The sequence below is a fragment of the Verticillium alfalfae genome, genomic scaffold (assembly GCF_000150825.1).
Source record: "Verticillium alfalfae VaMs.102 supercont1.7 genomic scaffold, whole genome shotgun sequence".
NCBI classification, from domain to species: Eukaryota; Fungi; Ascomycota; class Sordariomycetes; order Glomerellales; family Plectosphaerellaceae; genus Verticillium; species Verticillium alfalfae.
This window is the reverse complement of record NW_003315032.1, coordinates 830,959-851,386: the sequence shown is the minus strand read 5'-3', so window position 1 is coordinate 851,386 and position 20,428 is coordinate 830,959. Positions and strand designations below refer to the sequence as shown.

The following is a 20,428-nucleotide window of genomic DNA, read 5'->3' as shown; positions in this document are numbered from 1 at the left end:
CCACCGAATGCAGGCGGGTGGGCTGGTGGGTGGTGGGGCGCTTGGCACAGCGCACAGGTGAGGAGAGAGAGGTGGGAAGGACGACTCAAGGGAGGGTCGGGAGGCATGAGGGGAAAGAGCAGAGGGAACAGCAACGCGTACCGCTCATCTTGTATTCGCATGTCGGTCCGCTGTTGATGCTGAGAGCAGAAGAGGCCTTGGAGCCGACAGTGTCGACCTTTTCGAATCCGGGGTGCGAGGGGTTGAGACGGTCATCGATAGGCCGGGCGTTCTCATCCTGAACGCCGATGGCAGCGCCGGGTCTGCGGGCGAAGGGGTTGCGGATGGGCATTGCTGTGATCTGTGCGATAGTAGAAGGATGTGTAAAGACGGCGAGAAGTCTTGGTCAAGCAGACGGCAGAGCAGGAAATTGCGAAAAGTTGTTGTAAGGGAAGAAGGGGATCCGTTCGGGTGGTGCGCCGTTGAAAGTCGAGAAGGCTATTGCTGAGAGGTCAGACAGTGTCAGAACAGAGGCCGGCCGGGTTGGAGCAAGGTCGAGGAATCAGATGTGATCGGATCGATTGTAGGGTGGACCTGACATGGGGGCGTGGATCAGGTTCAGAGTGAAAAGAGCTTAGTCGTGGAGATGGAAGGGGGGGGACAGGAGAGGTCCCCAAGTCCCCCAAGACCAAGACGGCAGCAGCACCACCAGGACCAGCCAGGGCCGCCAGGGTCGTCTGCTGAACCTTGATCAGCGTTCCTTGAGGGGGGTGTTGACTAAGTGATGAGCGCTTGAATCTGGCATGGCGGCGAGTCGGGGCGCCAGTAACGTCCGAAAGAGCGGAGGTTTGGGCGACGATCAGGGCAGGCGCTGCGCGTTGTACCTTGAGCCAAGTCTCCGTCAGACTGCCCTGCCAGTCTCGTCAGCAGTGCCATCAGCACGGAAAGTCAGCCTGTAGGCATTGCAGCCTCTCAGCATGGGCAACACGGGACGGCTGCGAGATGTGCATTCTCTGGATCTGACGCCAGCCATCAGGTCCGTTCGCTCCCCTTCTTTTGCCCGATGCCACTTGCTCATCTCAAGGCAAAGGCATGAACGATGGGCATTGGCCATGTTTTGAGGCGTGAGATGGCCGACTTGCAGTGTCGTTCGCTTGGTTGATGGATAGTTGACTCGCTGTCGCCCAGTTTTCAGTGACCCGCTCCTTCGCAGTTCTGGTTCCGTGAATGTTGGCTATTGCCGTGAACCCCACGTCTTCAGCGCTCGGGGTTTCTTCTGCCACGGCTTGTCTTCAATGCTGCCCCGTCGGCGATACAGGAACAAAAGCATGGGTGCTTCGACTGGCTGGCCCCTAGACGACGCTTGTCGTCATCAAAGCCTCCCGCCTAGCCGAAGTGGTGCCTCGCCCTTGTCTGCCATGCGCGCGAGGGCTGTAGCGGCCCAAAGCAAGGCTGGCTAAATGGAAGCCGGCGCCATACGCGGACCCAGACGATGCCGACGTACAATGGCGTAGCTGGCCAGTATAGTTTGCTGCTGGCAGTGTTTCTGAGACCTGGCGGGGGGGCAGGGAGTTGGGCGGTGGGCGGCGGCAGGATTGATTGACACTGATTCACAGGCTGACAGGGTCACTGACTTGGCAGGCAAGAAGGACCTGACCACCGGAGTGGCCAGAACTGGGAAGTGGTGTACGACTCGCGACTTCCTTGGCTGACGCTAACTGACTTGGCCTGTTCTGCACACACAGTGCTCGGCGTCTAGGCTAGTTAATGACACTGTATCGGCGAGTCCGTCTTCGCTGCCTACTTTACCCAATTGCACAACTGACTAAGGTGGGTACCTTAGGTGCCTGGATAAGGCAAGGTAGGTACAGTACAGTATCCTCCCCTAAATTTCTTTGCAGAATGACGATTATGTCATCAAAATGGACCGTCGATTGCTCCTTCCTGAGGAGATGTCCTCAACTCCTGACGAGTTCGGGTCCAGGCAACGATATCGAATCAGACATCACAACGGGCAGCTGCATGAACCTGAAATTTATGCATTCATTTATTCATCTATCATTGTTGAACAACTTGAAACACCAACAACCCAAAATCAAACATTGGATATCATGCTTCGCTCTACTCAGCCATCATCTTACCCTCCGTACCCTCGGCTCCAAAAATCTCAGCCTTGGCCGAGCCAAACTTCCTGGTCGGCGTGAGATGGGCGAACAGGTAGTCCAGCTCCTCGTATGTGCGGCCCTTAGACTCGGGAAGACGGAAGAACGCCCACACAAACACAGCGAACGCGGTGCTCCCCCAGATGAATCCCGTGTATCCACGCAGGTTCAGCTCGCCCGGGTTCATGAAGTACGGCTGCAAGACCTGCGAGATGACCGAAATGACATAGTACGAGTTACGCGCCAGGCAGATCGTCTTCTGCCTCAGTCGCGTCGAGCCAATCTCGGCCGGAATGGCCCAGCCCAGTTGGCCCGCTGACAGCTGGAAGACAAAGGTCCACACGAGCGTCAAGACTGCCTGCACCATGCCCACCGAGTTGCGATCCGTCCAGACATTGAGGATGCCAATAATGTACAACACTGTTGCCATGGTGGCCATGCCGCAGAGGTAGATGCGCCGGCGTCCAAAATAGGGCATGAGACAGAACCAATTGACTAGCGTACCGACGAGCGCCATGGCTGTGCCGCCCGTGTTGAGGTAATACGTTTGGTCCGTGTCGAGTCCGACCTGCTGAAAGAAGTAGGTCGAGTTGTAGGCGAATGAAGAGCCGGCGAGCACCTGTCCGGCAAAGGCCACGCACGCAATCTCCGTGCGGCGGAGTTCGGTACCTCGGAAGCAGTCCCAGTAGCTTGTGCCAGCTGTGAGCTCGATCTCGACATTGTTGGTATGCACAATCTCGGCCAGTGTCGCCTTGACGCTGAACTTGGACGACCCGTCCGTCACGTCGTCGCGCTGCAGGCGGCACAGTGACTTCTCGGCATCCTCGAGGCGACCCATGCGAACCAGGTGCCAGGGCGACTCGGGCGCAAAGCTGAGGATGGGGATCAGGAAGGCGGGCCACGTCCACTGCAGAGCAAAGGGAATACGGTACGCCCACTCGTCGGGCCGGTCGACGAGGCCTGCGAGCACACCCGCAGCAATAAGCTGGCCGATAATGAAGCACATGTTGGTCCAGCTCGTGAGATAGACGCGGAGGCTCATGGGCAGAACCTCGGAGGCGTAGGCCGGCGCCGACGTGGCGAAGACGCCCCAGGGGAGGCCGCAGAAGAACTGACCGATCATGAGGATGACGATGCTGTGGGCGAAGAAGGTCATAAAGATAAAGGCCGACAGCACAAACAGCGAGATGATGAGGATCCTCTTCTGACCAAATTTGGCGACGAGGTAGCCGTTGAGAAGGACGCCAATGAAGCAGCCGACACCGCTGGCGTTACTGAGACCAGCTTGCCACGGAGCTGACAGTTGATGCTTGCCGTTATCATCGATATACTGGCCGTACTTCTTGGCAAATTGGGGGTAGGCGTAAAAGTTGCCTATCAGGGATTGTGTCGTAACCTATAGGCCGACTCTGTCAGTTTCTCTCTCTTCAGATCCAACAGGGGACCGCAGAAGAGGGGAGGGAGGAGACGCACCTTCCATAATGACACACATGCACACCATCAAACTCCAGAAGATAGCCATGGGATAGGCACGCAGAGCCTCCTTCAGGGTAATGGCATGCTGCGCTTCAACAGCCTCTTGGGCCCGGGCCGCCAGTACGGTGGGCTCGCTGAGGGTAGCATCATCGATCTGGACATTGTCCATCTTCTCGTGGTACCGGCCATCTTCAATACCGCCGCAGTTTGCTGTGATGGTCGCAGTGGTGGTGGTGGTGCTCGTCACTCGGTGCCTGGAGACAGACGAGAGAGAGAATCAAGTGGTTGTTGATGCCGTGAGCGGAGAGAATGGTATGATACTTCAGAGAGAAACCGTCGTCTCAGATGGCGAGGGCAGTCATTTCCTATATAGACATGACGACTGTGGGAGGCGAGGTATGAGAGAGACGATGGGCGACGAGGCGATGTTGTTCATGGATGGTCAAACAAGTCTGGGCGTTGGCGCAAAATTCGCGGCATTCAGCCCGCCTCCAGACTAGCCTGAGTTGTCATTGTCCCCAACCTTGGGGCTCGCCTGTCGATAAACATCACGCTAGAGGTGTTTAGTCTGGGGCAGGAGGTCTGGGGATCAAATGCGATGCAGTGCGGGGGCTCCGCGTGAGTGCGACCATGAGAGGTCCTGGGAGGCAGAGATCATCATCAGTCGTCCGTGGCAGCGCAAACACAACGAGTCAAGTATGCTATCCCGCATCAAGGTTTTCTTTTCGGCGGAAAACTCGTGCGGAAAACTCGACACTAATGCCACGCGAACAAGTCTTCGCAGCAAGTGATCGAGCATGGAATGCGACGTTGGTGACAAGAACCATTCAATTGCATCCATGATTGGGCCGCTGAATCTCTCGCTCCCCGAAATGCCCAGGGGCTCGAGCTGTCAACCAAGCACTCTAACGTAAGGAGTTGATCGGTGGTCGAAGCTTTGCGGGGCAACGCACAAATTCGCCGAAATGCCCCTCATTCTCCCCGTGCCATTCGTATGTGGGTGTTTTCCGCAAGTAAACCGACGAGTTCCCCTGCCGTTCCCCGCCGCTTGCCGGCTTCGACGGCTTCAAGAGAACATTCTACGGAACAATGTCTATTAAGCTCGACGACCCGAGCAAAGAGGTGCCGGTATACTCCCTTCGTCCTCAATCATGTTGCATAGCTTGATCTGAGGCCTGGGGCTCTGTTTTCCAGCCTTGTTCCGATCTTTGTCCTAAATTAACTGCCCAAGCCTCAATCCCGAACCAGGGCATCCCTTGTCGATTACACGCACATATAGCTTCTCCGTTATTCATCGCAGTCATGGCACCACTAGCCACAACGTCCACCATCGTGTCCCTAATAGGTGTTGTCAGCGCCCTAAACAATGGCCTCGCAAGGACGCCGCAGATGGGATGGGTACGTGCGTCACTCTGTGCCGGCGACAAACATGCTCACCGTATCAGAACAACTGGAACGCGCTCGGGTGTGACGTCTCGGAGGCTCTGCTCCTAGACACATCCAAAAAGCTTGTCAACCTTGGCCTTCGCGACCTGGGCTACAACTATGTCGTCCTTGACGACTGCTGGTCCGGCGGCCGTGGTGAGGATGGCTTCCAGTACGAGGACCGAACCAAGTTTCCGAGTGGCATGAAGGCGGTCTCGGACGCCATCCATGACATGGGCATGCTCTTCGGCATGTACGGCACCGCTGGTGAGATGACCTGTGCCCGCTACCCGGGCTCTCTCGACTGGGAAGAGAATGATGCCAAGTCCTTCGCAGCCTGGGGCGTCGATTATCTGAAATACGACAATTGCTATTCCATGGGTCGCCACGGGTCCCCCAAGGTCTCCTTCGACCGTTTCGATACGATGCGCAAAGCTCTGAATGCCACCGGCAGGCCGATGATCTACTCTCTGTGCAACTGGGGTGAGGACTACGTCTACTCTTGGGGCGTTTCCATTGCCAACTCGTGGCGTATGTCAGGCGACATCTACGACTCGTTTTCTCGGCCCGACGTGCTTTGTAGCTGCGAGGACCCAAGCAATCCGTTGTGCACATCGTGGGGCACGCACTGTTCCGTGTTGAACATTCTCAACAAGGTCGCCGCGTATGCTGACCGCGCGCAACCTGGCGGCTGGAACGACCTCGATATGCTCGAGGTCGGGCAGGGTGGCATGACGGATGACGAGTACAAGGCGCACTTCACCATGTGGGCGCTCGTAAAGAGCCCTCTGCTCATTGGCACCGACCTGAGGAAGCTCTCTGCCTCAGCGCTGACGATTCTGAACAACCCGGCCATCATCGCAGTGAGCCAGGACCCAGCGGCGAGGTCAGCTCTGCGCGTGGCCATTGACTACGACGTCAAGAAGGACAAGTACGGCGTCGGCGAGACGCAGGTCTGGAGTGGGTGGTTGGCAAACGGCGACCAGGTCGTTGCGTTCTTGAACGCGGCGGACGAGGACCGTAAAATGAAGATCGATCTTGAGGAGGTCTTCGTTAGGGATGGTCCGGGGGGCTCGGCAGAACAGGTTCAGCATGAGTGGCAGATCTACGATCTCTGGGCTAACCGCATGTCCGATGACGTTGCGGAGGGTCTTCTCGACGCCAGTGAGAAGAAGGATGGAGACAAGGCGGCGAAGCTGTTCGACAAAACCAAGTGGTATAATTCGACTGAGCTGCCGTACAAGGAGGGTCTGCTCAAGGACGATGAGCGGCTCTTCGGCAAGCATGTTGGTTCAGTCAAGGCAAGGGGCGTCATTGAGGCCAAGGTGCCGAGGCATGGTGTTGTTGCCTATAGATTGAGGACCAAGGCTCCAGGGTTGAAGAGGTACTCCATGACCAAGGAGGAGCTGTAGATGCTTACATATGATGTTGCGCGTGACACCCGTGAAACGACCGAGACCCAGATTCATACCACCCAATAAAACTTCGAGGAGTTGCTATAATACCGTTTGATTGCCTGAATGTATAATTTAGAAGAAGAAGCCAAGAAAAATTTGGTGTTTGACAAGTGAGTTCGGTAGAGCCCTGGGTTTCCTGCTTTCAACCGTGAATAATGTGAGATCCGGACATCAAGAGTTTAACAGGCAAGAAGCACAGCCTTGGCACAGTATGTGAAAAGGCTCAATTATAGCCGACATAAGCGGATTCAGAAGTTAAGGTTCAGGTGAAGCGCAACTTCTCTAACTGAAAAAGTATGAATCTCTACCGCAAGGATAATTGTCAAGACAAAGAGCAATGCCCCCAGGTCATCCCTTTACTTTCAACTAGGCACACAGACTCCTAATACTATTCATATTCAAGACTATCGATATTGAGCACCAGCATTAAGGGCCTAATGAAATGGCAAGGAGAGATATAGGTATGGCCTCGTCCCTGAAGCTGCTAGCAATTCCAAGATTTCTCCAAGTTGAAAAATGCCATTCAATCGTGGGGGCTTGTCGCAAGATCTTTCATCGGGGCGAGGCCGTGGATGTATTATTACTAGACAAAGAGGAGAACAAAGGGAGAATCTAGCTGAAGGGCTGCGTGCCCTTAGTGAAGAAGGAAATGATGTCGAGCACGAACGACGCTCTCAGTGAACTGCCTGCTAAAGCGCAGCCTCAGCCTTGTGGCTTAGCTGGATATAAATCGTAACATCAAGACATCATTCCTCAAGTCAAGGGCGCAGCAACATCTCATCACTCATGTCTCGTCTCTGCTCACTTGTTCAGCCTCGGCGCCCTCTCAGGATCCCTCCAAAACAAGCACTGTTCCCTCCGCACGGCATCTTCCTCCACAGCCGGCCCATCAGGCTGCACAACAAGCTGTTTGGGCGGGGTCGACTCGACGCCGTAGCCCGATGGCGCATAAGCAGGCCACTCAGGCGTGCTGCTATCTCTGTGCGTGTTCGGGTCGCCGGAGAGCACGAAACTGGCGAGATAGGCGTGGAACGCGCGGCCCTGCGCGGGGTACTGCGTGCCGGGCTCGTCCCAGGCATACGTGCGGTCGATGGCGTGCGGGATCCCCTGCCACGCGGGCGCGCCGTTGTTCGTGTTCCACCGAAGTTTCCACGTCGGCACGCCCGCCGCCGACGTCCTGTATGCCGTCTCTTGCACCGGGCAGCGGTAGGCAAAGTCCGTCCAGGCGGCGGCGAGGCGGTTGTACTGCGTGCTGTTCGGGGAGTTTGTGTACGGGGAGCTCGCGTCCGTCGCCGGGTCGGGATACAGCTTGACGAGGAGCGCGAGGTCGTTCTCCGTCAGATCGGGGGCCGACGTCTTCATGAAGTCGACGAATTCGGCTTCCGTCTCGAGGGTCCCGGGGATGAACCCCTTTCCCTCGTCCGTTGCGGACGTCGCCAGCGTGGGGACATGGAAGAATGTCTCGTCATATCCAGACTGAGATCCGGCCTTCTCGAAGAGCGCCGCGTTCTTGACCGGCTGCCATGGCCAGGTGATGACGGGATTGTACTTGGCAAACACATCGTACCCGGCGTCTCGGATCCGGCCGACGTCGGCGCTGCGAAGGCACTTGAAGATGTCCTTGCTGCGTGCTTGACCATCGCAACCTACGGACGAGAGAAACTCGGCGTACTGAGTCTGGTAGAGGGGGTATGTGGCGTTAGGAAAGGTCCTTGCTGTGACGGAACCGGATTCGTAAATTACGCGGGCGAAGAGCTTCTCTCCAGCTGTCGTGCCATAGTTGTGAAAGTGGTGGATGCCTATGAGACCAATTTGGTCAGTGTGCTGTCACAAACTTTCACCCCGCCGCTTAGACTTACCAACCGAATGCCCTCCAGCGCTGAGTCCGCCCAGCGTCACAGTCTTCGGATCGGCTCCAAATGACGCCGCATACCTCTGAACGAAGCGCAGGAGTAGCTGCTGGTCCAGCACACCAAGGTTTAGGAGGTCCGCATCCTGGAAAAGCTCCGAAGGCAGTGATCCCAGGGGGCCGAGACGATAGTTGAAAGTGATGACAACTAGGGGCTCCTTCGAGTTCGCGACAAAGGCAGCGCCGTCGAAACCCTGCTGGTTGCCATTGTTGAATGCGCCACCGTGGACCCATACAAGCGTGGGGAGCTTCTTGTCCAGCGGAACACCTTTGGTTCTGAACACCTCAAACTGAAGGCATGCTTCCGACTGGCTTTCCAGGGGAACTGATGCCGTGGCTCGCTGGATGCATGACTTGCCGCTCTTCGTGGCAGCCTTTGTGCCTCGAAAGGCCTTTGGCCAGTCAGGTTTCTTAAAGCGCCTGTTGCCGATGGGCTGATTCGCGTAGTCAATGCCTAACCAAGCATCGACGGTCGAGGCCAGAGGTTTGCCGCTGATTGTTTCGTTGACGACGGTGCCGTAGAACGAACCGTAACCCTTCAGGGTGACTTGGTTGTAGACGGGGGTTGGCTTAGCTGAGACCAATTCAGCAGCCGTCGCAACGGCGAGACAGAGGAGTGCGGTAGCTTTCATCGCGTGTGTGAAGAACACAGTACCAGTCTAGCCGGGGCGTTCAGTTAGGTAGACGAAAACCCGCGATTGTCAGCCGAAGCTGGCGGCCAGGGAAGATCTTCATTCCGCTTTATACAACATCACATCCTCAAGTTAGTCGAAGTGGCCGAGTCATATCTCCGGGGATACTCCTCTGGCCCGCTATGCTGGGTGCCGGATGTCGCCCGGAGGCTTGCTACGCAGTCAACCATTGGATTTTGATGGCCAGAGGTTCCCACAGGTTCTGATGGTGCCATTCAATGGGGCAAGCTTTGAATTGAGCCATGGCCGGCATTAAGCAAGGGGGTCCCGGGAATGACGTAGAAAAGAGATGCGAAGTCAATTGCCGACGCCCCCTCGTTCTTTATTAGTGCCCCGGCACACTTATTGAGCACCCCTCTTTCGATCCGGGGTAGACTGATTGTCCCCGGTCACACTTTTGAAATCCGGCCGCACGTCGTACATGATAGAGATCATGCCAAATGGGGATAATCATTCTCCCTCAGGCTAGCAAACATAGCCAAAGGCCCCTCACGTGGCCATGCTTCGGCTCGAACGGCCTGTCGGGCTGCCACGATATGACCGAGCTGTCAGGCTTATGGACCAACCATCTCACCACGCGATCTTGGACCATTTTCGCTGGCCATACCTCAGAGTATAATTTCTCATGAAAACGACCAATACTAGCTGTTTTGAATTGTAGGCATAGTAGGCACAAGCCAATTTCCGTCAAGGCTGGAAAGAAACTCGTACAAGTCATCTGCCTCAATGTCCTCAGCGAAATGCGATCGTGTCGAGCTCGAAGTGCTGCCCTATCGGACGCGTCGTTGACGTTCGTGACGACGATAGGAATATCCATTCCGTCCAAGATTTTCATGAAGAACTGCTAACTATATTAATCGTCCGCGAGGGACTTTTTCTTACAGAATCCATCAGCACACTTCCAATGATTTTCCTGCACTCCCGATCTTCGACCATCTGCTGCAAATCAACCCTGCACTCCTTGGCATCAAGCTCTCGGCGGGCCCGGTCAATATCCTCCAGCTCTAATATGCTGCGGGCTTTGTGAGCTGTTATGTTCTGTCCCAATGCCTTAGCCTTTTCTTCAACCTCGTAAATGAGCTCTGCCAGCACCGCCGAACGCGCAGTATCCCGCAACGCTTCGGCCAGACCCAACGCGGACGTGATAATGCGACTAGTATCCCCTGCGGTGATGGGCAATCGATGCACAGAGGTATGCCTCAGCTCGGTTAGTTGGGCAAAGATGCGCCGAAGCGTGTGTTGTGGAACGCTCAATGCGTTGTCGGGAAGCTTGGGGAAGTTTTCCTTGAATACTTTGGGCCATGTTGTCAATTCAACGGCCACGGCACAGTCCCAGTCTTTGGCCCGCAGTATTTTGGGGAACCACTTCGTCGCAAAGTCAAAGCAGCACTCTTCGACTATGCGTTGCGTCGTTTCGAGTACGAGATGCTGTGCTTCATAAGGCAAACAAAACGAGTGCAAGGTTGAAGTCGATGGTGCGTCGTGATCCATCATAGAAGGAAACAAATCTGAAATATTAGCTGGCTCATCTGTAAAAGGGCGATATCTTAGGAACGAACCAGCAGTAGCTTGTGTAAAGCCGTAGTTGTCAGTCGCAGAACTGGGCGACGCGGACTTTCCCCCCTTTACAGCCTGGTGATTTTCCTGAGACGCGTCGATGACTGTCAAGGGACTCTCCACAGGCTCTGCAGTGCTGGCTTTGGGCGATTCGAGCTTCGGGACAGGATCATGTTGTGTTGGAGATGGATCAGCAAACTCGGCGTTGGCCCTGTTTTGGGACTCGAAAACTCCAACTGTGCTCAAGTGTCGCGCGATCTCGAGTATTTTTTTGTAAGAGAATTCTAGCGAAACGGGGCGAGGTCTAGCTTTATGGGAATTGAGTGCCTTCCGTATTGCCTTGGCTTTCTTGACTTTGGAAAGGCTGCCTTTGAAAATCGGCTGGCAAACGAGGTAAACCCGTTTTCGGTCAGAAAGTGAATATTTAATGTTCGAACGTGATTGCGTTTGGGGGTGGAAAATATCAAAAATCAATGGAGGATTCGGTGACTGGGGTTCCTGGGAGAGAGCACACTGATAGATTGTGTGAAAATGTATTGCATTATGGGGCAGACCCGTTGGCGTTGTATAGGCCTGGAGCCTATACCTCAAGAACGCAGCCCACTTGAATTTATTGGTGGTGACATTCACCTGGTCAGTAGCATAGCATTCATCTGGTGCCTTAGTTTACTTCCAGGCATTCTCCAGCCTTGTAAAATAGCTATGCAATACACACCTTCATTCCACACTTTACCCCCTCCAACAGAATCAACTTCCTTGATTCAGCACGCATCCTTCTAGCTCAATTGGATAGCTACCGCAAGGCCCTCACGACGGTGTGAGGGCTGACAGGAGCCCCTTCAGGACCAACCTTAGTACATTGGTAGGCCTCCCGCATATGGCTTGTTGGCCCAGTGGGTGGCGATATCAGCTTGTGGCATCCCATAAACTAAGAGATGTGGTAACGGAGTAGTCATTATCATCATCAAGGCAATCACCGCTTTCATGAAACATAGTCGCGCTTACCATGAAGGGTATGCAGATCTTATGTGACACAGCGTCGACATATGTGTATGCCTGGGTCGCACAGCCCATTAAGTGGAGGTCTTGATCAATCAGTCTCGAAAAGCCTCGTGCCACTGGTAAACTTCAAGTCAAGTGGCAACCAAAGCAAAGCTTCCCGACCCAGGAAGGTTATTCAATAGAACTCGTCAAGTTAGGTGCGCAGAAGTTAAGCTCAAACGAGTGAACTTGATCGAATGCTAATGTTCAAAGCCTGGAAGCTTGATACTATTGGAGAGACGCAACATGTCATTCAATTTCTCTTCTTCTTCTTTGAATAAGTTGACTTTTATACAAGACTTTGACACAAACCACGATCCATAATCGGCAATTAATTTCAAGGTGCAAAGCGTTTTGCAGAACCAGAGAAGGCAGCTCTCTCAAGTTGATAGTCGTACAAATAGGAGTAACCTCGAAGCTCAGAAACAGAAGCGGAAGCAACACATTGCCTGATTTGTCAGACTGGTTATAGGTCAGCGATCCCCTTTAGTGGAGAGGGACGGCAATTTATTCTAGAGCCGTGAGCGTCTGCCCGACGTTGGCTTTAGTTGATCCAGGGGAAGCAGACTCATCGTCAGAAAGAAGTTCCTTGACAAAACCAGGCTCCGGAAACACGGGCTGACGATGCGAGCGAGTCGAGAAAAAGGGAATCGAGTCTTCAAACAAGTAATGAGACTCTCGCGGTTGATTGCCGGGCTCAGACCTGCCATCGCATCCAGAAGTTGAAGGTCGAACACCTGAGTGCTCAGGATTGGCAGGACCCCGGAACGCGTTGGAAGAGCGCGGGTGTTGGCTGGTTGAGCGCTGGGAACTCATGTTGGCGAAGTAGTATGCACGTTCACGTGCTATCCGCTGTTTCTCTTGGTATGAGGTCCCTGAGCTATGAATGTACATCTCGTTTTGGGCGAACGAGTTGTGACCGTATTGTTGAGGTCGGTGACCATGCTGAGGTGTGTCACACTGCGCAGAACACTTGTCGTCTGGAGCCCGACCTTGAGACATGTACTCTACGAATGGATCGGAAGTTCCTGTAGAGTCTTGAGCAACCTTAACAGCATTTGCTTGTGAGTGCAAAGAAGCTCCTGAGCCTTGAGCCATCAGCGGTTCTGTTTTCTCGTACATCCGTTGACGGACGTGTTCAGTTTCGTGAAAAGTTTGAGGGAATTCGGGAGCAGGCTTTGTAAAGATCTCCCGAGGATGCCGAGTCTTCTGCCCCTGCCCATTGATGAGAGGCGAATGATACTGGGCAGTCTTCATAATAGCTGGCGCAGCTTTCATGCACCGTTCGACAGGCGGCGGCTGATCTTCTCCCACAACCGCGGCCATTGCAGGCCTCGGTTCTAGAATGACATCAGCCGAAACTGTTGAAGCCTCACAATCGCTCTCGCTTGTGTCCAAGTCTGATTCTACAGTTGGTTGTCTGTAGATAGAACTTGGCGTCGATGGTGAAGCCTCCTTGACCAAACCCTGTCCGCGGCTACGACGCCGCCGTTGACGACCGAGTGGGAGGGAAATTGTGTGAGAAGTACTCGCGGTACTTCGCTTTGGTGTGTAAGGCCCCTGTGTCTTCGCAACTTCGGCAGAAGAACTTTTGGCCACGCTGGACCGCATCTTGGTGCTAGAAGGCTTCGAGGCGTCAGCAGGAAGGCAGTAGTATCTTCATCTAGGACTCACATACCTTTTTGACAGGCTCTAATTTGAGCATTTCGCTCTTCCTACTTCTTTGAAGCCGGCAGAAGCTGCAGATGTTGGGCACAGGATTTCCTTCACCCACGGGGTGCTGTTTGTGGAAATGGGCAGAGCGGGCAAAGCCGCAACCCCAGCACAGATGACCGAAAGCATCCACTGCATATTTGTTGCCGTCGCAGTACTTCTTGAGGCACGGCTGGCAAAGATTTTTCCAGGCCGTATCGCTGGCACTCTGCGCTCTCTCTTCCTGGTGCCTCGTCGCCCGTCGAATGCCACATCCTGCGCAAAAGTGTCCGTCGAGCATCATACTCGACCGAGATCTGCCTTTGAGAGTGTTCTCCCGAACGTGAAGATCGGTGGCATCGACGACCGTCTCGTCGTCTGACAAGAAATCTTTGCCCCCCTGGTTGCCTACACTATTGGATGCACAAAGCGGGCGTCGTGTCGAATCAGCCATTTCCTTATCTGTCTGCTTGGATCCAACAATCTTGGAGCTCTCAAGCTTGTGAGTGTAGTCCTTCTCGAACTCTGCTATTGCTTTGCGGAATTCTTCCTTTGGAAGAAGGTTGTGTCTATGCTTGGAATTTAACTTCACGTCCTCAAATATAGAAAACGTAGACTCCGCCATGTCGGAAGGAACCAGTCGGTAGTTTCCCGGTGATGTTGACTCGGCACGGCAAGTTGAGCTGCTTGAAGACGACTCTTTCTGACCCAAAATTATTCTGCGGCGATGATTGGTGGCAAGAGAGTGTTTCTTAGGATGGCGTTCGTCAGTGTCGCTGGACGCGCCGCTGGTGTCGCTGTCTCCATCAGAGCTAACTGCACCGCGGATTTTAAGCTCAGAAGGATATGGTGACGAGACGTAACTTGACTTGCGACCGCCTTGGCCATTTCTACGTTGAGGATAGACCTCCACGTTGTAAAGATCTCGTGGTGCGGTATCGCGTAGGTGCTTGCGGCTCGAAGATCGCGCCACCCTCTGATACTTGTCTCCTTCGCGGCGGGACGAGATACCCAGTGCTTCCCCAAGGGTAGCAAGGATAGAGCCCTTATGATGCCGCCGACGCTCGTTCATACTGTGCTGCCGTCGTAACCCCTTCGTGTTATATACTGCGTGCGATGCAGGTTCCGATGGGTAGGTGGTTGAGCTAGAAGATGAGGGCTGCGAGGAAAGATCAAGGCTGGCAATACTGGTCCAGCGTCTGTGGGAACTTATTGTCAGAGGACTGTGTTCCGAGCGTGGGAAAAGGAGGATGTAGCAGAGGGAATGGCAGGAGCTTGGAGAGAAGTGCCGCGCTCGCAGTGCTTGACCTCCACAAGCCGCCCAAGGAAGGCGCGTGGTGATGTTTTGATTCTGGAGCCACTAGTCGGGAGACATAGATCAGGGTGGCAAATGCCATTAAATCCAACATACCGAAGACCTGTTTTGAGAAGTACGAATGACTCCCTTGTCTTTATTTCGGGACCCGACATTTTGTACTTGATAGCCAAAGCGCGAGAAGTCAACCAGTGTTGGTGTCTTGACAGTGCATCATTGGTGGTTGTAAGAGTGAGAGTGAAGATGAAGCTAGGAAGAGCGTACTTCTTGGTTTGTGTTCAGAAGTGATTCATAGAGGATAATCTGGTTGGCCTGACAAATACGTTCGCGGCAGCAGTTGAGGCACCACCATCCGCAACGATCTCCTTGGATGACGTCGCTTGGCCAACAGCAAGCGTTCAGGACACACATCACACTTTGACATTGTCAAATAGTACAATTGGTATACAACTACCAGAGCCAAGTCTTCTGCTTTTGTGTCTAGGTACATGCCGGGCCTTCTGCCGATCGGCTGATGGTATCCCCCAAGCCCATGTCCTCCAAGCCAAAGTAAAGGAAATATCGAGGTAAGCTCTCGTGATGAGCTCTTATCGTCAAGTCATCGCTGCGCGGCGGCTGTTGGCTCGCTCGCCCGCCTGCCCTTCTAGTCCGATCGCAGAACGCGGGGTCCACGCTTCTTGATGGCCTTCTTCTTCTTTTGGCCCTTGTTGAAGGCGCTGACGGCCGCATGGTCACGGCCAATGTTGTCAAGGTCCTTGACCTTGTAAATGCGGATGATCCAGTTCTCGCTTGTGAATGCCTCCTCGACCGTGTCAAGAGTAGGACCTTCCGAGGGCAAACGTACTCCACGAACCCTGTCCTGTGCCTGGCCAGCAGGGAAGAGCGTGTGGTAGTTGTAGTAGGACATCTTGTACCTGGACTGTGCATTAGCAACTGCATAGTTTTGCAACTCAGGGCAAACTTACATCAAGCTGTTCTTCATAGTGTCAGTGGCGCCCTCGTCGACACGGTACTCGCCACGGGGAGTGAAGAAGCTGCGCTCCTGAACCTCATCAGGCCAGATACCCTCGGCGATACGAACCATCCAGAGGAATTTGTTGATGTCGTCGCCGGAGTAGCCGAGGAGACCGCCAAATACGACAAGAACGTAGTCGACCTCATGCTGGCGCATGATGGGGTAGCTGACCTCCTCGCGAGAGGCCATAGCCTTACCAACAGTAGCAATGTGAGTGTTGTTCCACGTGTTGTTGTCCACGAGAGTGGGGCGGTCAGCCATACCGCCAATCTGGTAGCCATAGTCCCACCAAGCCATGATCTTGGCGTCCTCCTTGGTGTTCTGGCGGATCCACTGGTACGCCTCTCGATAGTCATCAATGATATGCTGGCTACCGTCGGGCATGCGACTGGCAAGAACGACGGAGGGTGAAGAGTAAGCGTTGGAGGTGACCCAGGTGCAGTGAAGGACGAAAAGGAGCAAGTAGGCACCAATGGCACCGACGACAAGACTCTTGGACAACAGAGTGTAGATGCCGACGTAAGGCTTGCTCGTAGACTTGAGTCCCTTGTTTGACTTCTTCGGGGCGGCTTCGGCAGTATCCTCGGCAGCTTCGTAGGCTTCGGCAGAGGGAGACCAGCGAGTCAGGAAGGTGTCAAGAAGCTGTGAGGCGGCCATGGCGGCAGCAACGCAGACACAGGGCGTCAGAGTGAGCATGAGACGAACCATGACACCGGCGAAGTAGCTGCCAAGCACAGCATACAGCACGAGGAAGATGTGCTCGTCGCGAAGCTCCTGGAAGCAGAGGTAGATACCAGCGGGGAACAGCCAAATCATCATGTTCAGGTCGAAGAAGAATGCAGGCCAGGCAGTGGGCTGGTGCTCTGAAACGGACGCGATGATGGGGATGTGAATCTTGGCATAGCCAGTGTCCCAGAGAGAGTAAAAGCGGCCACCCCAGGGGGCAATGTATCCGAGCTGAGTCAAGGCAACGACGCCGGCGAGTCCGAGGCCGAAAGTCAGGGCAACCATGGTGTAGAGGAAGTTTTGGAACTGGCGGGCAGGAAGTGCGCTACGGACATAGTCGATGAAGGCCACCAATTGCAAGAATCCGAACATGCCTTTTCTTTGTAAGTTTGATTATAGTCATCAATCTGAGCACCCAGAATTCAACTTACCGAGAGCGGGCATGTGCTCGCTGGTTTTGATGGGCAGGAAACCGACGAATGGAATGTTCATAGCGGCCACGGTGCCAAGGGCATACCAAGTCGTGTACGAGACATATAGCCTGGTGCTGTACCTGCCAGTGGCAACCAGCACGAGGGCGTGCACGGGCAGCATGTTGGTGATAAAGGCGTAGCCACCCCACGAGGCAACCATGTATCCATAGAAGAGGGCACACAAAGAGGCCCAGAGGATAGAACCGAGCTTGAGCGCTTTGATCCAGAGGAAGAAGGTGAAGACAAGCAGGAAGATGGCAATAGCCTCGTTATCGTAGCTGCCAGCCACGGAACGTGAGATGTAACCGGGGGTAATACCCATGAAGGCCGCGGCGAGAAGACCGGCGGAAGGCGAGGTGGTCATCTCGTTGGTAAGAAGGTACGCTGCGAAAGCCGTCAGGCCCGAGAAGGCCGGCGCCAGGAGGACGCAGATGTTGCGAATATCAACGGGAATCGTAAGGGCTCGGAGAGCATGGTAAATGGCACCGCTGGTGACCATGAGACCAGGGTAGAGAGTTCCTCCGGTAACCCGACCAAGAGGGTGCCAAGTGCGGTCATCAAACCAGTCCCAGAAGCTGTAGACTCCATTGGCAACGAGATATTTGGTGGCTCGGAAGTTGAACCACGGGTCGACTGGGTTCGAGGTCAGTACGGCATCCTAGAATTCGGGGAGAGAGCGGGGAATCGGCAACGACGAACATTCGTGGATGATAGATTCAAAACCTATTGGCAATTAAGATTAGCGACGTTATCCCTAAGCTGCAGTCATGTGTGCGCGGTCGATTGAGGACACAATAATGAGGTGGGAGTGGTCTTCGTGGCTAGCCTATTCGGACTTTTGGGGGGGAACACTTACGAATGACAGAGAACAGACGACTTGCAACGCCAGCTGCCGCAATCAGGAGTAGGATGATCACACGTAAGAAGCTCCTTGTCTTCTGCGTGCTGCCTCCGAAGGAGGTTTCCACTGTTTGGGCCGACATTGTGGCCGTGAATGGTGGAAAGACAATGCTGAAGTTGGGAGACGACGTGGTGGGATTGATGTCGTCGATGAACGCTCCAGGCGTGCAGAAGGACAGCTTGAGCTTCTGCGACCCCGTATACACGCAATCTTGCAGGGGTGCAGAAGGGGGAAAGTCCGGCTACATACATATTGAGGTGGAACCGGGGTAAATTGCTTTTTGCTGCATAATAATCGGCCAATATTTCGTTTAGTTGCATTGGTCATGTTGATGAGGATAAGGAGCAATGATGGTCAGTGAATTGATGCTGGCTCCCGTGTTCTTGTTGACAACATGGAATGCTCTTGGGGGTGGCATGAGTTGGCCGTTTTGTTGTGGACGGTCACACCTTATACAAGTCTTCACAGGCGCTGTGTATACCGCGTGCAGACCGGCTCGGTGCAGCATCCAGAAAGCAGATCACGTCACCACATCACATCCTTGAATCCCATGACTGCATTATTTCAGTCATCTAGTCGAGCCTATTGTACACATGTACATCCAGTCAAGCGGAGGCAAAAGGAAATGTCTATGCCATGGCGGTCGAGCGCAACGCCTTTCGGAGCTGCCCACCCGATGAAAGTCCCGCCACTCTATCCCTCAATGCTCATGGGAGAGCATGTCGTATCCCTGCGCAGAGCCCTCCTCAATTCTGGTTGCGTCTTGTCCGTTCGCATTCCTCCACATTCATCCTCACTCCCATTTCCATTACGGGTTCTCCTTCGCCAGGTTGGTGAGATAAGCCTCAAGATCGAACTTGGGGTCCAGCGGGTCCTGGTTGGCTATTGACAGGTTAGCTTTGATAGACAACATGCACAGGGTAGCGAGAGGTCGTAGGGATTGACGAGCAGCCGCGGTGGCTTCGCTCGGATGGAACCGTGTGCCAACTACGAGAGTCGTACCTGAGCTAGTCGTCGCGGCGGCGACGGGAGAGTTCTTCTTGGCGTATTCGGCCTTGGCCTGGTTGATGAGCTGCTGCTTGTGGTCGTACTGCTTCTGCGCCGCGGCGGCCTTTTGGCTGGCAGTGATGGATCGCTGGTGGGAGAAGCCGTAGAAGATACCCAGGCCGAGGGCAGTGTAGCGAAGGACCTGTAAACCGAGTGACGGGTTAGCGATCAAATCAGTGCTACCAAGAATCGATCGTCGACGCTTGTAGAATCGTTCTGATGGATGGATGGAGGAAAGTTGCAGTCGGCGCAGGGATTGAGGTTTTGAGCTGTGAGGCGGGAAGCCTGAACGGCGAGGAAGAGGCCGCGAGGCCAGGAGGCGTGGCTCGACGTACGTTGACTCCGGATGAGGCAGACATGGCGAAAGTTGTCTGGGGAAATGCGACTGGATTTCGAGTGATGTGGGAGGATGATCGGGCAGCGCGCGGGTCGACAATGGCAGTCAATTGGCCCGTGGGAGGGAGTGATGCTAGGACGTTGAAGTGCGAAGTTTTGGTGAAAAGCTCGGGAGAAACCGCAGATTTTCCGGTCCTTCCATTGACCTCGTTGCTTGTCACTCCAATCCGCCGGCCCGCTGGGAGCTTGGACGACAACCGCATCCGCGGCCAGCCAACAGCGCTTCGGGCTGGGTGCTTACGTGATGTTACATGATTTCCCCGGCCATTTGCCGCCTTCAGTCACGTGCCAAATCAGGCACGTCCCGCGCGCCTCAGCTTGTCGCAGATGAAATGCCCCGTGGTGGTTTAGTTCGTACCTTGAGTGGATACAAGGGGGCAGCTGTCCACCTCAGGGACAGACAGGGGTCGCTTCCTCCACTGACGCCGCTGGATCGCGACGACGTGGGCTTGATGAAAGTTCCCCGAGCAAACACGCCTCAACGCTTATCACGAGCTCTACCCCTATCGCTCCAGAAACTCGCTGCTGGACGCGACTTCAGCACAACACACCATACCCGCTTGGCTCCCGACTGATTGCATCGACCAATCTGTGAGAGTCCACCGTCTCCCTAGTCATCGACGCTTAGAACCGGCAGCTCCCGTCATGGGAGTAGGGAGTCGGCAACATGCAACAACGTCGTGAAGAAATCCTGGCCAAGAAGGCAAAGCTCGCAGAACTCAAGCGGCAGAGGGAGCTCCGAGCAAACCAAGCAACAGCAACTCGCCAGAGCATAGGCAGCCCCAGCGAGGTTCGTGACTTTTTTTTTTCTCTACAGCGTGTGCCATCAACATCTACCTACGTACTGACACAACTTTATCTATTGTAGCTCATCGCACCACAACCGGGGCGTGGCGACAACCGCCGCGATATCGAAGCTCTTATCAATACCCTCGTTGGAGAAAGCCGCCCTGGATCCACGACCACAGGAGGCGCCGCATCGCCGGCGCATAGGGGCAGCCGGCCCAACAGTGTGCTGTCCGCTGGGGAGATTAGCAACGAAACATCGGAAGTCGCCATAGCATCTGCATTGCAGCCCGCGCCCCCGCCTCCTCCTCCGCCACAGGTTCTCACGACTATACCTTTGACCACCGTCTTCGAATGCCCACCTTCACCTGTCAAGGAG

The 20,428-nt window shown here is 54.5% G+C and overlaps 9 protein-coding genes across 9 annotated transcripts in view; 2 read left to right on the top strand and 7 right to left on the bottom strand.

Annotated features, from left to right (window-relative positions):
- Positions 1–331, bottom strand: part of VDBG_06079 (conserved hypothetical protein) — a gene marked incomplete at both ends in the record, with an annotated part of 1,172 nt that extends 841 nt beyond the window's left edge. Inside the window, one exon of the mRNA XM_003003591.1 lies at positions 142–331. Coding sequence (XP_003003637.1) covers positions 142–331 — 190 coding nt within the window. The remainder of the gene's footprint in view (positions 1–141) is intronic.
- A 1,769-nt stretch (positions 332–2,100) lies between these two features.
- Positions 2,101–3,786, bottom strand: VDBG_06078 (maltose permease MAL31; the record flags this gene model as incomplete). The annotated part of the gene is made up of 2 exons (XM_003003590.1): positions 2,101–3,515; positions 3,615–3,786. 2 exons carry the CDS (start codon positions 3,784–3,786, stop codon positions 2,101–2,103), a joined length of 1,587 nt encoding a protein of 528 aa, XP_003003636.1.
- A 796-nt stretch (positions 3,787–4,582) lies between these two features.
- VDBG_06077 (alpha-galactosidase) lies at positions 4,583–6,454 on the top strand (the record flags this gene model as incomplete). The annotated part of the gene is made up of 2 exons (XM_003003589.1): positions 4,583–4,609; positions 5,063–6,454. 2 exons carry the CDS (start codon positions 4,583–4,585, stop codon positions 6,452–6,454), a joined length of 1,419 nt encoding a protein of 472 aa, XP_003003635.1.
- Positions 6,455–7,300: 846 nt separating this feature from the next.
- VDBG_06076 (triacylglycerol lipase FGL4) lies at positions 7,301–9,040 on the bottom strand (the record flags this gene model as incomplete). Its single annotated transcript, XM_003003588.1, has 2 exons — positions 7,301–8,298; positions 8,359–9,040. 2 exons carry the CDS (start codon positions 9,038–9,040, stop codon positions 7,301–7,303), a joined length of 1,680 nt encoding a protein of 559 aa, XP_003003634.1.
- A 630-nt stretch (positions 9,041–9,670) lies between these two features.
- On the bottom strand, positions 9,671–11,731 carry VDBG_06075 (conserved hypothetical protein; the record flags this gene model as incomplete). The annotated part of the gene is made up of 6 exons (XM_003003587.1): positions 9,671–9,745; positions 9,983–10,497; positions 10,660–10,941; positions 11,373–11,412; positions 11,508–11,585; positions 11,663–11,731. 6 exons carry the CDS (start codon positions 11,729–11,731, stop codon positions 9,671–9,673), a joined length of 1,059 nt encoding a protein of 352 aa, XP_003003633.1.
- Positions 11,732–12,205: 474 nt separating this feature from the next.
- On the bottom strand, positions 12,206–14,462 carry VDBG_06074 (predicted protein; the record flags this gene model as incomplete). Its single annotated transcript, XM_003003586.1, has 2 exons — positions 12,206–13,324; positions 13,377–14,462. 2 exons carry the CDS (start codon positions 14,460–14,462, stop codon positions 12,206–12,208), a joined length of 2,205 nt encoding a protein of 734 aa, XP_003003632.1.
- Positions 14,463–15,348: 886 nt separating this feature from the next.
- VDBG_06073 (oligosaccharyl transferase STT3 subunit) lies at positions 15,349–17,902 on the bottom strand (the record flags this gene model as incomplete). Its single annotated transcript, XM_003003585.1, has 5 exons — positions 15,349–15,619; positions 15,671–16,820; positions 16,878–17,552; positions 17,619–17,642; positions 17,776–17,902. The coding sequence occupies 5 exons, from the start codon at positions 17,900–17,902 to the stop codon at positions 15,349–15,351; spliced, it is 2,247 nt and encodes a 748-aa protein (XP_003003631.1).
- A 459-nt stretch (positions 17,903–18,361) lies between these two features.
- VDBG_06072 (hypothetical protein) lies at positions 18,362–19,265 on the bottom strand (the record flags this gene model as incomplete). The annotated part of the gene is made up of 3 exons (XM_003003584.1): positions 18,362–18,702; positions 18,823–19,009; positions 19,203–19,265. The coding sequence occupies 3 exons, from the start codon at positions 19,224–19,226 to the stop codon at positions 18,629–18,631; spliced, it is 285 nt and encodes a 94-aa protein (XP_003003630.1).
- A 665-nt stretch (positions 19,266–19,930) lies between these two features.
- Positions 19,931–20,428, top strand: part of VDBG_06071 (cytoplasmic dynein 1 intermediate chain 1) — a gene marked incomplete at both ends in the record, with an annotated part of 2,166 nt that continues 1,668 nt past the window's right edge. The window contains 2 exons of the mRNA XM_003003583.1: positions 19,931–20,053; positions 20,132–20,368. Of these exons, the coding sequence (XP_003003629.1) occupies positions 19,931–20,053; positions 20,132–20,368 (360 nt within the window). The remainder of the gene's footprint in view (positions 20,054–20,131; positions 20,369–20,428) is intronic.